This window comes from Chaetura pelagica, unplaced genomic scaffold (assembly GCF_000747805.2).
Source record: "Chaetura pelagica isolate M959 unplaced genomic scaffold, ChaPel_1.0 scaffold12, whole genome shotgun sequence".
Lineage (NCBI taxonomy): Eukaryota > Metazoa > Chordata > Aves > Apodiformes > Apodidae > Chaetura > Chaetura pelagica.
In genome coordinates, this window is record NW_009952801.1 from 3,810,676 (window position 1) to 3,822,694 (window position 12,019).

Below are 12,019 nucleotides of genomic sequence, written 5' to 3' on the forward strand. Positions count from 1 at the left end.
CTTTATTTCTCTTCTTCAGCCTAATGCTGAAGGAAAAAAAGGCCGAGGTTTTTGGAAACAAGAAGGAATATCCAAGGTCCATGTGTGAAAAAGTGGTGGGGAAAGGTGGGTGGAAGATCTGGATGGAAAGTAGTTGGGACATAATGACTCAGGTAAAAGGCAAGAAGTCCAGGACATGGAACTGGTTTCCAAAAGGATCCTTGACAAAAGAAAAAAACCCAAAACACCAAAATGTGAGGTTTGCAGATTTGAGGCTCTGGTTGTTGGGTTATTCAGTGGGTTATCTATCAGTTACCCTGGCAAGCACTGATCACAGGGCACAGGTGTTGATGTGCACACAGAGCTCAAACCATAGACAGCTCCTGTTCAGTGTTTTTATGTGCACCTAAAGAATTATTTCCTTGGCAAACTGTAAAAGACATCCATGGAAATGGTAATTATAATTCCTTCCATCAGCGTGCATAAAGGTCTGGCCTTCCAGTGTCAATAGAATGGAGAGATTTCAGAGGATAGAACTACAGTCTTCCACAAGGGAAAATGAATAATTAATTGTGTTGCTAAGAGCTGTGTATTTCTGCAGTCTTTTCATAATATATGTTCTCTCTCCTGGTGGAATCAAGTATTTTGTACTTTACCTGCTGTACACAAGATCCCCGTCACAACATGGAAGCTGTATCTTACTCTCCTCTGTTTTCAGATTTTTGTCTGGATTGGGAAGGATGCAAATGAAACTGAGCGACAGGAATCTGTTAAATCTGGTAAATCAAATCAATTTGGCAGAATTCTGAGGGGAGTAGCATTGATATTACTTAAAGAAGTGAAAAAGATAATGTAGAAGAAATCTAGTTAAGTTTACAGTGATTTAAGGTTACTGAGCTTATTAAGATTTAATTCTGGACAAGACTATTTTCTCCTTTAAATGTGCTCTAAAACTCATTGCATCTTTCTTACCTGTAAGTTTATGAAGGGTAAAATTAATCAAGATAGCATTACTAAGCTGCAGAGCCTCATAAAGAATGCACAGGAGAGATCCATGAAAAGAAACTGCACTGAAAAGAGAAAGAATGTAAAGGGAGATACCTATGGAGGAGTACCCTACACTAAAGTATATAGTTCAAGGAGTGCCAACAAATTCTCAAGTCTTTACACCCTTCACTGAGTTAAATTTAGAGGAGGAAATTCCAATTGCAGAACAAAACAAGAAAATTCACATGGAGTGCACCTCCTTGAAAAATCATGTATAATCTCTGGTGTGATTTCATGTAGCTTGTACAATGATGCTTGTACATCTGCACAGCACCAGCAAACACTTCCTCCTGTTCAAAAGCCAAAATCCAGCTGTATGGCAACAAACTGATCAGAGCAACAATCCCTCTGTATTAACATCATGGAAAATTCCTTCATTGGCAGCTGGAAGAAATCAGCAATTACCTGATCTTTTAACTGCTTTTGAAAGAGTTTAATTGAATACTATATTATAATAGCACTGGGTTCTTTCAGTTGGGCTTTTAATGTATATTTTATACCAAAGGAATGAACTAATATATTACATGTTTTATTTCCCCTCTGTTTTTAGCCAAACGATATATTGAAACAGATCCTTCAGGCAGAGATAAGGGGACCCCCATTGTAATTGTGAAGCAGGGGCATGAACCCCCAACATTCACAGGCTGGTTCCTGGCTTGGGACTCCAACAAATGGAAGAACTAATCTGTCCAAGGAGGCTTCAGCTTCAAGGCAAAGAATGATCAGAGCCCAACTACTTTCTAGTATTTTTAAGCATGAGTTTATGCAAAAATATGATGCATCTGTTGTTACACTTTCCCAAGCTTTGATGTATTCTGGTGAATAACATAGAAATTCTTTGCACTGGAAAGGATAAATGATACTTATAAACTGGTCAAATGGGGTGAGTGCAGTTTTTTATGTATTAAATAAGGAAGTGCTGCCAATACTCTGTTTAATCTAATGATTCTTCAAGCAGAATCTGTGGATCAGTTTCTTCTAATGTGCTCAAATGGGCAAATTCTGCCATCACTTAAAAATCCAAACTAATGCCAAAGAAATTCCTTTAGATTATGGTCAGCATATTAGTGTGCAGAATTTGGCCTGATAAAGGACTAATGCTACATCTGTTGAAAAGGTAGGGTTGGACATTATGTACTTACTAGTGCCATGCTCACTCACATTAAACTTCAGATGATGCCTGATCCAGAGTGGGGATCTTGTCTTGTAGGGAGAAGACGGGATGGGTATTTTGAGAAAGCTGTGCTTGGCATGTTTGTTTATCTTGTTAGTACATATATTTGGAACTTCAGACTGTAAGAATATGGCTGTAAGAAAATGGCTGTAAGAATATGAATGTTTTTTTGAGGAACTGACTAGCTCACTGCAATGAATTTTTCTGGATTTATCTCTGTGAACCACCTCCAGCTCCACAAGGTCTTTTTAACCAAACCTCTTGAACACATTCTAGTGCACTAGTGCTTTTAAATGGAAGCAGAAGTAACAGCTTCAAAAATACATAGTCTGCCTTAATGGGATTGCACTTAAGCCATATTTTGTCTTGGTTGCCTTACTAAGCAGTACTCAGTTCCTTTCCAGCATGCAAATTGCTCACCTTGTCAGGTGCAGGATGTGTTTCTACAACTATTCTATGCAGATCTTAGTCAAACATCAAGTACATCAAGCACAAGGATTAACCCCTTATTTCAGTAACATTCTACATCCTAGCACTTTGGAGTGTGAGCAGACACTAGAGATTATGGCCTCCTCTTTTCTCTCAGGCACAGTTCTTTTGTTGTCGTTTGTTGTGGGTTTTTTTTTTTTATTCAGGTGAATTTAAGAATACATTTTCATAGCGTTTTTTATTTGTAGCTTAACCAGAAAAGGCTCCATAAGGGCAGGGGGAAAATCTGTTTCAAATCTTTTAGCACTGCTTTGAACAGTTACCCTCTAATGCTTGTTTTAAGCAACAATTTGTACAGCTGTAAATCATGTCAGCGTGGCTTTTTAATGAAGGCATTTTAATGGTTTTATTATTCTTATAAAGTTAGTTTGAAAAGTGAAATGTTAGACTTTTTTGTATTTTTTTTAACATAATTGTGATTTTGATTCTGGATCATGCAAACAAATTAATTTAGTCTGAGCTCATAATCAATATTAAGGACAAAAGAATTGTAAAGCTAAGAGATTAATTATAGGACTTTGCTAGCTTTAAAGATTTGTGTCAGTCTCTGCTAATATAACTGGGCTGTATCTGAATGTAATTTCATTTTAATAAAATTACAAAAAACAGTATTTTAAATGCAGCTGAACTTCCTTTGTCCTTCCATTTATGTCTAGCAAAACTTTCCTCAAATCCTAGTAGGTATCTTCCTTTTTACATGGATCTCTTAGAGAAAGACCTTTTCAGTTCTTCTGCTACTGCACTTCATACGATTAGCCTGTAATTATCTGATGGTTGTCTTTGACACATACATATGATTCTTCTCATTTTTTCTTTTTATTTTTTTTTTAAATAACAGTTATAGAAGCTTCTTAACCAAGTATTAGACAAGATTTGCCCTCCTTGTACATAAGCATTTTCCAGAACACTGAGGACTCCCAAGCCAGCACAGTCTGCCAGCATATTCTGCAGCACTATGAAAGCCTCTTTTCAGTTTCTTCATACAAGACAGAGGAGCTTTTGTGGTCTCCTGGCCTGGGCATTTGGGTTTACAACACATTGTCCTGGCCTGTTGATTACTGATGGTGCAAAGAGCATTGAGAGCTCATAACGGAACACTGTTCTCAACTGAGCTTTAAGCACAACAGCTGCTAGCAACATTGTTCTTGAGTTTACTTGCTAGAGAGGAAGTTTATTTTTCATGGATATCTGTATGGTACACACAGAGATTTATTTATTTCTCTCTAACAGAGAGAAGGAGGACAGACAGGATAGACTACAAGTGCTTGGAAATATTAAAGATTAAGCTGTTTTCAAGAGAATACTTAAGCATAAGAATTTATGAATACACATAGCAAACCTATCTGCCTTGTTTTCAGAATAAATAGAAAAAAAAGTGAAGATATATGCAGTAGAGTCAAGTTGAGTCAACAATAAGCTGTATCTTGCATTATTATCACAGAGTAATATTACATTTACTCTATTTGTAATGGCAAAATTAGACCTTGAGTTAGCAGCTTCATTATGCTACCAAACTGCAAGTATTCATATATACTCTTGGTTGTAAATACAGCATCATTTTTTATCTTTATAGAATTTCATTGCAACAGAAAGATATTAAAGATCTTTAGTCCTAAGAAGGCATCACACCAATTCAATATAGTATTGGTAGTTTACATAAAACAGCATAATCTTAGAATAGAACTACAGATTGTACACAGGAGAAGAGCCAGCCTTTGGAATCAGTGCTCTGAATATCCATTTTGAGCATTCCACATAGTGCTATGTAGCATCAGATCTGCTGTAAATTATTATGTTAAATGCAGCTAAATGAAACTGAACAGTCTGATCTCTTGCAAGCTCAGACTCACAAAGACTTTTCCTGCAACAACAAGAAGATGATAAAAATTGTAGACAGTGGAACTGTGGTACTATTGTCACAGGAGAGCTAAGGAAGCATACAGAAAATATATTGCTTGCTGGACTATAGCAAGATGTGCTCTCACACCTCTGTAGGCTACAGAACCACTTCTTGTTATAAACTTCGCAGTCTTCTTGAAGTCTTATTTTTACTGGATCCCAAAAGTCTATAAAAAAACCAAAAACAAAACCAACACAAAAAACCAAACCAACCAACCAACCAAACACCAAAAAGCCAAAACAAGCCTATTGTTTTCCATGGACTGAAGTTGCACTTTAGAGTCCACTTCTTTAAGAAAGCTTGAAAAGAACCTTCACTTTAGAATAGAATTGCTTCCTAAGCAGCCCACTGAAGTTGTGCCTCTATGGCTTCATAAAGCCAAATGTAAGTATATAAGACAAAAAAAAAAATGCAATGACTTAGAAATCCCTGCTTTTTCTTTTTTAAATAAAATAATTTATCTTTAAATAAAGAAACAGTACACTTTTCCCTTCTTATGGCTAGGATTTTTGCTGCTAAAATCAAAGGAACTTCTAATTTAATTGAAAAAAACAGTCAGATCTTTGATCCACTACATGTCATTAATGTCTTATTACAGCCTCTCTAGGCTGACCTAAAGTTACTTTGACTTACTCTTCTGACTATTAACATGTTAACTTATGCTAAACATCAATAAACTACACTCACTTCAATTAAAGCATCCAAGGTGCAAGAAGGAGAAGGGCAGACCAACTGGAACTGGGAGGCTCACCATGCCATAAAATTAGTCTATGACTGTTCTGGCCTTTTTTCCCCTGCATGTCATTTTCTGAGTTATTCCAGGGGAGCAGATAGAAGGGGAATCAGTTTGAACCAAGCTTCTTCCTAAATGCATCCACACTTAGAACATGCAAGTGAGGATGCTATGAGTGTGCTGAAATCCACAAGGTTGTGCCTTTTACCACCAAGTTACTCAATCAGCAGTGAAAGGTGGGCCTCCACATGAAATGAAAGTATCCAGCGAAAGCATTAATTTGTATTGTTTGTTAGATAGATCCTTTGCTCAGAAAATTACCAGGATGGGGACAAGTAGAGCTAGTGAAGGTATGTGCAATATTTCTTCAGGAATGTATCAGGAAACCAAGCAGTGGGGCTGGGATCAATCTGAATGGTATTGCACTGCAAGGCCCAGAGATAAGAGTGTTTGCTTTAGCAGCAATAATGCTTTGATTATTGTAACAAAGTCTGTTGACCAGTGATAGAAGAGCACAGCTCTCCCTGTTGCTCTTTAACAGATTTCACTGAGGTGTCTCAGGGTGATTTCACAGTAGTTGGCAACATTAACATCAAGGCTGAATGCAATCAGGTGATTTTAGCAACATTTACGTGATAGTTCACGGTGCTTTGTGTTGTCTGATTCTCTTCCTACAGAAGAATCAGCTACAGCAACAATACCAATTAAAACAGACCACTACTAGGAGGAACCTAAAACAGATTTCCCTCTGGGCTTAGGTTTTTACATACATGGCTCAGAAAGGTCACAGGTTTCCCATAACAGGCATGGCAGCACAGCTGAGTCCCCATTTAGCCAGCTGAGTGGGCCTACAAGTATCTTTGCTTGTCCCCAAATTGCTGTCCTTTCCACAACTAAAGAGCAGAAATCCCACCAGAAATGGGTGAGAAGTTAGTTGTTTTAGAAGGGAGAAGAGACAGGAGTGGTATTGGGGGGTTAAAACCATTACAAGAGGTAATGGTTTTAAACTGAAAGAGTGCAGATTTAGACTAGTTAGAGAAGAAATTAGAAATAAATTTTTTACAATGAGGGTGGGGAAGCACTGGAACAGGTTGCCCAGTGAGGCAGAAGTTGCCCTATCTCAGAAACATTCAAGATCAGGCTGGACCAGGCTCTGAGCAACCTGATCTAGTTGAAGATGTCCCTGCTTACTGTGGGGGGGTTGAACTGGATGACCTTTAAAGGCCCCTTCTGACCCAAACTATTGTATAATTCTATTAAAGTCTTATCAGTAAGGATGACAGGTAAGAATTACACTCTAATAATTCCCTACTTTCCTGCTAGATAGTCCCAGTCAACAGCATGTATCTCACACACCTTCTCTGCCAGACTCTGTCCCATACTAGAATTTGCAGATGCACTCCAGCATCCACTATGTAAATGTCCCACGTGAACTCCCAAAGCTCAAAATGAGCATTTTTAAGATTGCATAAGGAAAGATGGTGGAAATTTGTCCGTATTTAAAGCAGCAAATAAGGATTTTCATAACCTGCATTTCCCATGGTCCATGCATCTTTGTGTAACCTGAAGTAAATCACTGAATGTTGGGGCTTCTATTCTCCACCTATTAAGCGAGGATTTCTTCCTAACCTTCCCTGTTTATTTAAGCCGTGCTGTCTTTTACCATGTGTTCGAAAAATGCTTGACCTAGTGAAGTCACTTCTCACCACTGTCATATTTTAGGCACTGCTCATAATGCAGACAGCTGCCAGGGTTACTAGTGCCAAGCTGAACAGACTTGTTCAGAGCAAGATTAGGCAATGAGACAAGTGCAATGCCTTGGAGAGTTGCTGAAGCATGGGTCCAGCTCCACCAGTGATGGCATTTGGGCAGCAGAGAAAGGGCTGGAGACACCTCACAGTGAGAAGGAAAGCTTTTACAATGTTACACAATACGAGCAAAAATAAAGTCCCCCAGAAGCGCAGTTCAAGGTTGCTTTGTCAGTTCACTGTATAAACTGTAACTGCAGGTGCATATGCATCAGGTCCATACAAATTCCTCTCCAGATCAGGAGGAGCTGCTCTGGGGACAGTAAGTGTGAAGGGAATATGAGGCTCCACTTACAAAGGAATAGCAAAATCCTCAGGTGCTTCTTTACTTTGACCTGGAGGGTGAGGACTTTATAATTTAAAAGCCATATCAACTTGCCTGAACTCCCATGCCTTTAATTTTCTCTGCTGCTGTTGTTATAGACACAAGGCCTCTCTGCCGTACAGTTTGCTTTGTTTCTGGCAAGTGGTATTTTCTGTGGCTGTTGATAATTTATTGGATATTTCTTCTTTCATTATTGAATTACAGTGGGTAACATACATCCACTGACATGGATTTGATCGCAGAGGCAGTGTGAAGAGTCTCATCCACAGTAAAGTGTATGAACTGAGAGGACCAGAACATGCGTGCTGACTACAGGTGGAAGGATGGAAGATAGCTGCCAAATACTCTGTCCATTTTGAGGCTGTGTTTTTGCATTTTAATGGTGTGTTTGACCTTGAAATGTCTGCTGGCTGCTATCAGAAGAATCTTCTGGTTCTGTAACAGTAAGAGCTACAGTTAGGGACTACATGGTGACTACTAATGGCTATCGTTTTTTCTCCACTCTGAATTATCACAGGTCTGAAAAACACAAAATGTATATGCTGTATGTGCTAGATGGCTGGGCCTTCAATCAGTTCTCAGTGAGGACTCAATGATCAGTGATTTGAAGGGAGTGCAGTGGTGCTCACCTAAAAAACACTCTATCTGGAGCTATGCTGTGATGAAAGACTGCAAATATTCATGTCCCTAAACAAAAGGACAGGGCACTGAAGTGAGATTCAGCAGGTAGAATCCCTAAAACTTTGTAACAGTCTTTTGCAGAATGACTTACAATTTCAGAGGCCTTCCATCATTAAAACAGGAGAAAGGGATGCAACCATTTGTCTTTTTTAATGCTTTCTGATGCTTCCTTTGAAGATTCAGATTGGGGTTGCATGTCCTCATGAGCTGTATGCATCATATATATCTATTTGATATTTGAAATCCAAAGACTTCAAAGCATTAAGAATTCCCTAAATAGTCTCTTTCTGCTTACAGTATGTCCATGTTTATTTTTTCCTTACATAAAGAGATATTTTTGTTTGTTTGTTGTTGGTTTTTTTCCTTCTATATCCCAGCAGCAGAGAGGCCTTGGACAGAATAAGTTAACTGGAAAAAAAATAAGGTTTTGTTAATAATATCCTACCACTGCTTCTATTTCCTAGAGTTCTGCCTGGACTCTTCCTTAATCTTCCTTCTGTGTCCTGTCCTGGTAGAGGTGTAGAGGAAGGCCTTCAAAGATGAAAACTACAGTTTACCCTTGAAACTCAGAACTACTGGCTCTTGTAGTATTGTCTCCATTCACTGGAGTTAAGTGATGTGATTAAAATCTTAGCTAAACAATCTGTTCCTCCCTAAGCTTGTTTATCTGCCTTCCTTACTTTGTTTAAAGCCTGCTAAGTAGTATGGTGTGGCCGTGAGAGCCAGAACAGGGAAAACCTATATTCTGATAAAAAGCTGTGATGACAACATAAGGCTTAAAAATGTATGTATTGCAAAATTAATATTTTTTCAGGCTTTTATATAAGTAGATTTTACAACTCTAGTGGCAACAGCTGTTAGGTGCCAGATTCTCTGGAAGACTTCTACTCTTTTTATGAAATTGGAATGTATAATGTGGTTTGTTTGAATCATTCTCTGTGAAATGAAAGCAAAAATAATTTTGCAGAGACAGCTTTTATAAGGTCTTCAAAGTGAGTTTACTGTTGTTTCCATCCAAGAATTGAAATCTAGGAGCTTGAACAAAAGCTTTCTGGTGAGCACACTCATGATTGGCTTTCAAATCAACTTTCAGTTGACTTAGCTCTTTAGCAAATGGTAGGTCAAATCTTGCATTCATTGAAGAAATTTTGAGATTTACTATGAAATTAAAAAGAAGACATGGTGAGCTGACAAGACTTAAAAATTCTAGATGAGTTGGAATTTCTGCTCCCCACCCACACAATGTTTGTCTTCCCTGAAAGCTTGTTTTTTCATCCTCCTTTTTTCTTTCTTTTGTTTCTTCTTCCTTATTTCACCTAACCATAATACAAGCTTGTGAGTTCCCTAGGATAACGGTTGGTTTTCCTTTCACTATGTTCATATAGCACATAATAATAGTCTTGGATTTCTCACTGAAACTCTTAAATATTCTGACTGAGAAGGATAATTACTTTTTCTCAGTGAAGTTTTAGAAACAGCAACAAATATTCTGTACAAATATTCAAGTATCAGATGCCTACTGTGTGTCCATGGAAGAGACTGAAAACTTCACACAGCACTTAGGCTACCTGGTGAAGAAACTCTTGATGACCCTGGGGGAAAGAACTCCTCTGCTTGCACTGAAACTTTGTAATTCTTATCACCTGCAGCCAAACAACTCTGTTTAGGCTTCAGAAAAATCCAACCTAGAACACTTAGTTATGGTTCATATCCTGCTGACTGAAGTCTACTTTTAATGCTAGAAATCAAAGCAAGGGAGTATGTGCCTTTTCCACTGTCTCCTCTAAAGCTGATTTTTTAAAATGCTCTCTTTATCCAAAGCATGGTTTAATGTATTGGTTAAAATCCAAATGTGTTCAGGGGTTGGATGCAACTGCCACACACTTGGGAAAGCTGCAGACCTGTATAGCTGCTACTACAGCACAGTTAGTGCGTGCTACACACTGGGAGTGTTCTTGGCCTGGAAGAGGGGAAAATGCAAAAAAATCTTAGCTCAAAACTCCTAGTCCCCAGTAAATCTGTAAATGCAAAGCCAGTGAGAAGTCTGTCCCTCCTTGCAAGCAATTTATCGGGCCATGCATCATTCTGACTGCAAATTAATGTTTTGTTTTGCTAGGCCAGAGGAAGTATTTTCCCCTGTCCACTTCTGATGTCTGTTGACCAAAAGGCAGACTAAAATATCTGACCAGTGACAGAATTTTTGAAAACTCCTCACAAATGCCTCACAACTATAGTGCTAAAATGAAGTGACTGGGAAAGACATCAGATGAAGCAAACACTATGGAGGATGAAACTAGCAGACTGCACAGATGCTTAGTGAACTGTATCGGTTTTCCAAGGTTTAAAAACACCAAGTTAATTAATCTGTCAGAGTATATATTGTATTGTTTATCTTCAGCAATATTGTTAATCTATTAATTGCCTTATTAAAGAAATTACAGCTACACCTGAGCTCAGCTATGTGACTAAAGTTCACAGTAAGATGTTGTCTTCTTTAAATAACAAAAATAATCTCCACTGCCCTGTACCCAGGGAGTCAGCAGGTCTTTCTTTTTATTTGTCTAAGAAGATGCTTTTGGAAAGCCAAAAAGAAGCTATGTTCCATACATATTTGTTCTGTAGGTGACCAGGAGTTACAAGGATCACTTGCAAGCTCCTGTTAATAAAGGCTCTGATAAATCACAGAACAGCGGTTGGAGAACATCCAGCTGTTTGTGTGCCATTTCATTGTCTCAGTAGGGACTTATGTTAGCTGTTGCCACTGAGCACCAATCTGAAGGAGCTGTGCAATTATCACTATACTACCCACAATATTATACACTGAAGCAGAGACTTAAGATTTTTCACAGCCCTCCTGGGAGTTGAGGTTTATCTCCCATAAAATTTTACTACTGTACACTGTAATCTCTGTGAAATCTTTTTCTATTGCTACTATGCCTTTTTTAGGACAGATGAACAACTACATTTCCTCTCCAAGGTGTGCACTTAACTTGATTGACACAAAGTTATTACAAATCAACAGCCTGCTCATTTTCATAGTCAACGTCAGCCCTGTATGTTGTATGGGCATCTTTGTTGAGCTGTTGCCAGAAGGGTGAGAACACATCCAGGATCCAGCTGTGTGCACACCATGCAGGCACATGCTACCTGCCAGCTGCAAACTCCTGGAGCTGCAGTATTTTGTCTTTTGTGCAACTGTCTCTGAAATTCTCTCATAGCAGGTTTCAGTGTACTGTCCTTGTCATTTAAGCAGTTCATTAACTGTATGCTAACTGTCCTACTCTGTGAACTAAGTGCTCTACATGTCTTCTTTCCTCGCACTTCCTTTGGGATATATGCAGTACCTGAAGGACAAAGCATAGCTTTAAATAAGTAACGGTTACAAGCAAATGGTTAGTATGAAATAACTGGCTTAAATGAATGTTTCAACCCACAAACACTTACCCAGAAGTCTCAATCAGAACTTGCATCTCTTTTTTTCACTACAGTCAATCAACTGAAATACAAATTCAGTGAAAAAATAAGCCTTAGTTCTGATGTTTGAGTTTGGTTTGTTTTTATAATCCCAGCAAATATCAGTACCCTTATAAATATTAAATACACAATATTTATATAGTTCTTTAGAAAAGAAAAAATTTAACTGTATTCTTTTCTTCATTACTCTGTGCTAGCACTATTGCAAAGCAAACAACAATGATATACTAGTAGTACTTAATTATTATTCTGGAGTAGGGAAAATACCTGCACACATTAAATCTAGCGATGTAGGGACAAAAATAAGTTAGATGCTGCTCCTGTATTTTGAAATTGTAGTACTTTTAATCTGCTTCAAACTGCTTCAATTGTAATAAAGGAAAGTGATCTATTTAAAAATCGTGCAATC

At 38.1% G+C, this 12,019-nt stretch overlaps 1 protein-coding gene across 1 annotated transcript in view; it reads left to right on the forward strand.

The window, feature by feature from the left end:
• The window catches only part of SCIN (scinderin), a 50,731-nt gene extending 48,613 nt beyond the window's left edge, over positions 1-2,118 (forward strand). The window contains exons 15-16 of the mRNA XM_009994981.1: positions 698-758; positions 1,577-2,118. Of these exons, the coding sequence (XP_009993283.1) occupies positions 698-758; positions 1,577-1,710 (195 nt within the window). The 3' untranslated portion in view covers positions 1,711-2,118. The remainder of the gene's footprint in view (positions 1-697; positions 759-1,576) is intronic.
• The last annotated feature ends 9,901 nt before the right edge of the window (positions 2,119-12,019 follow it).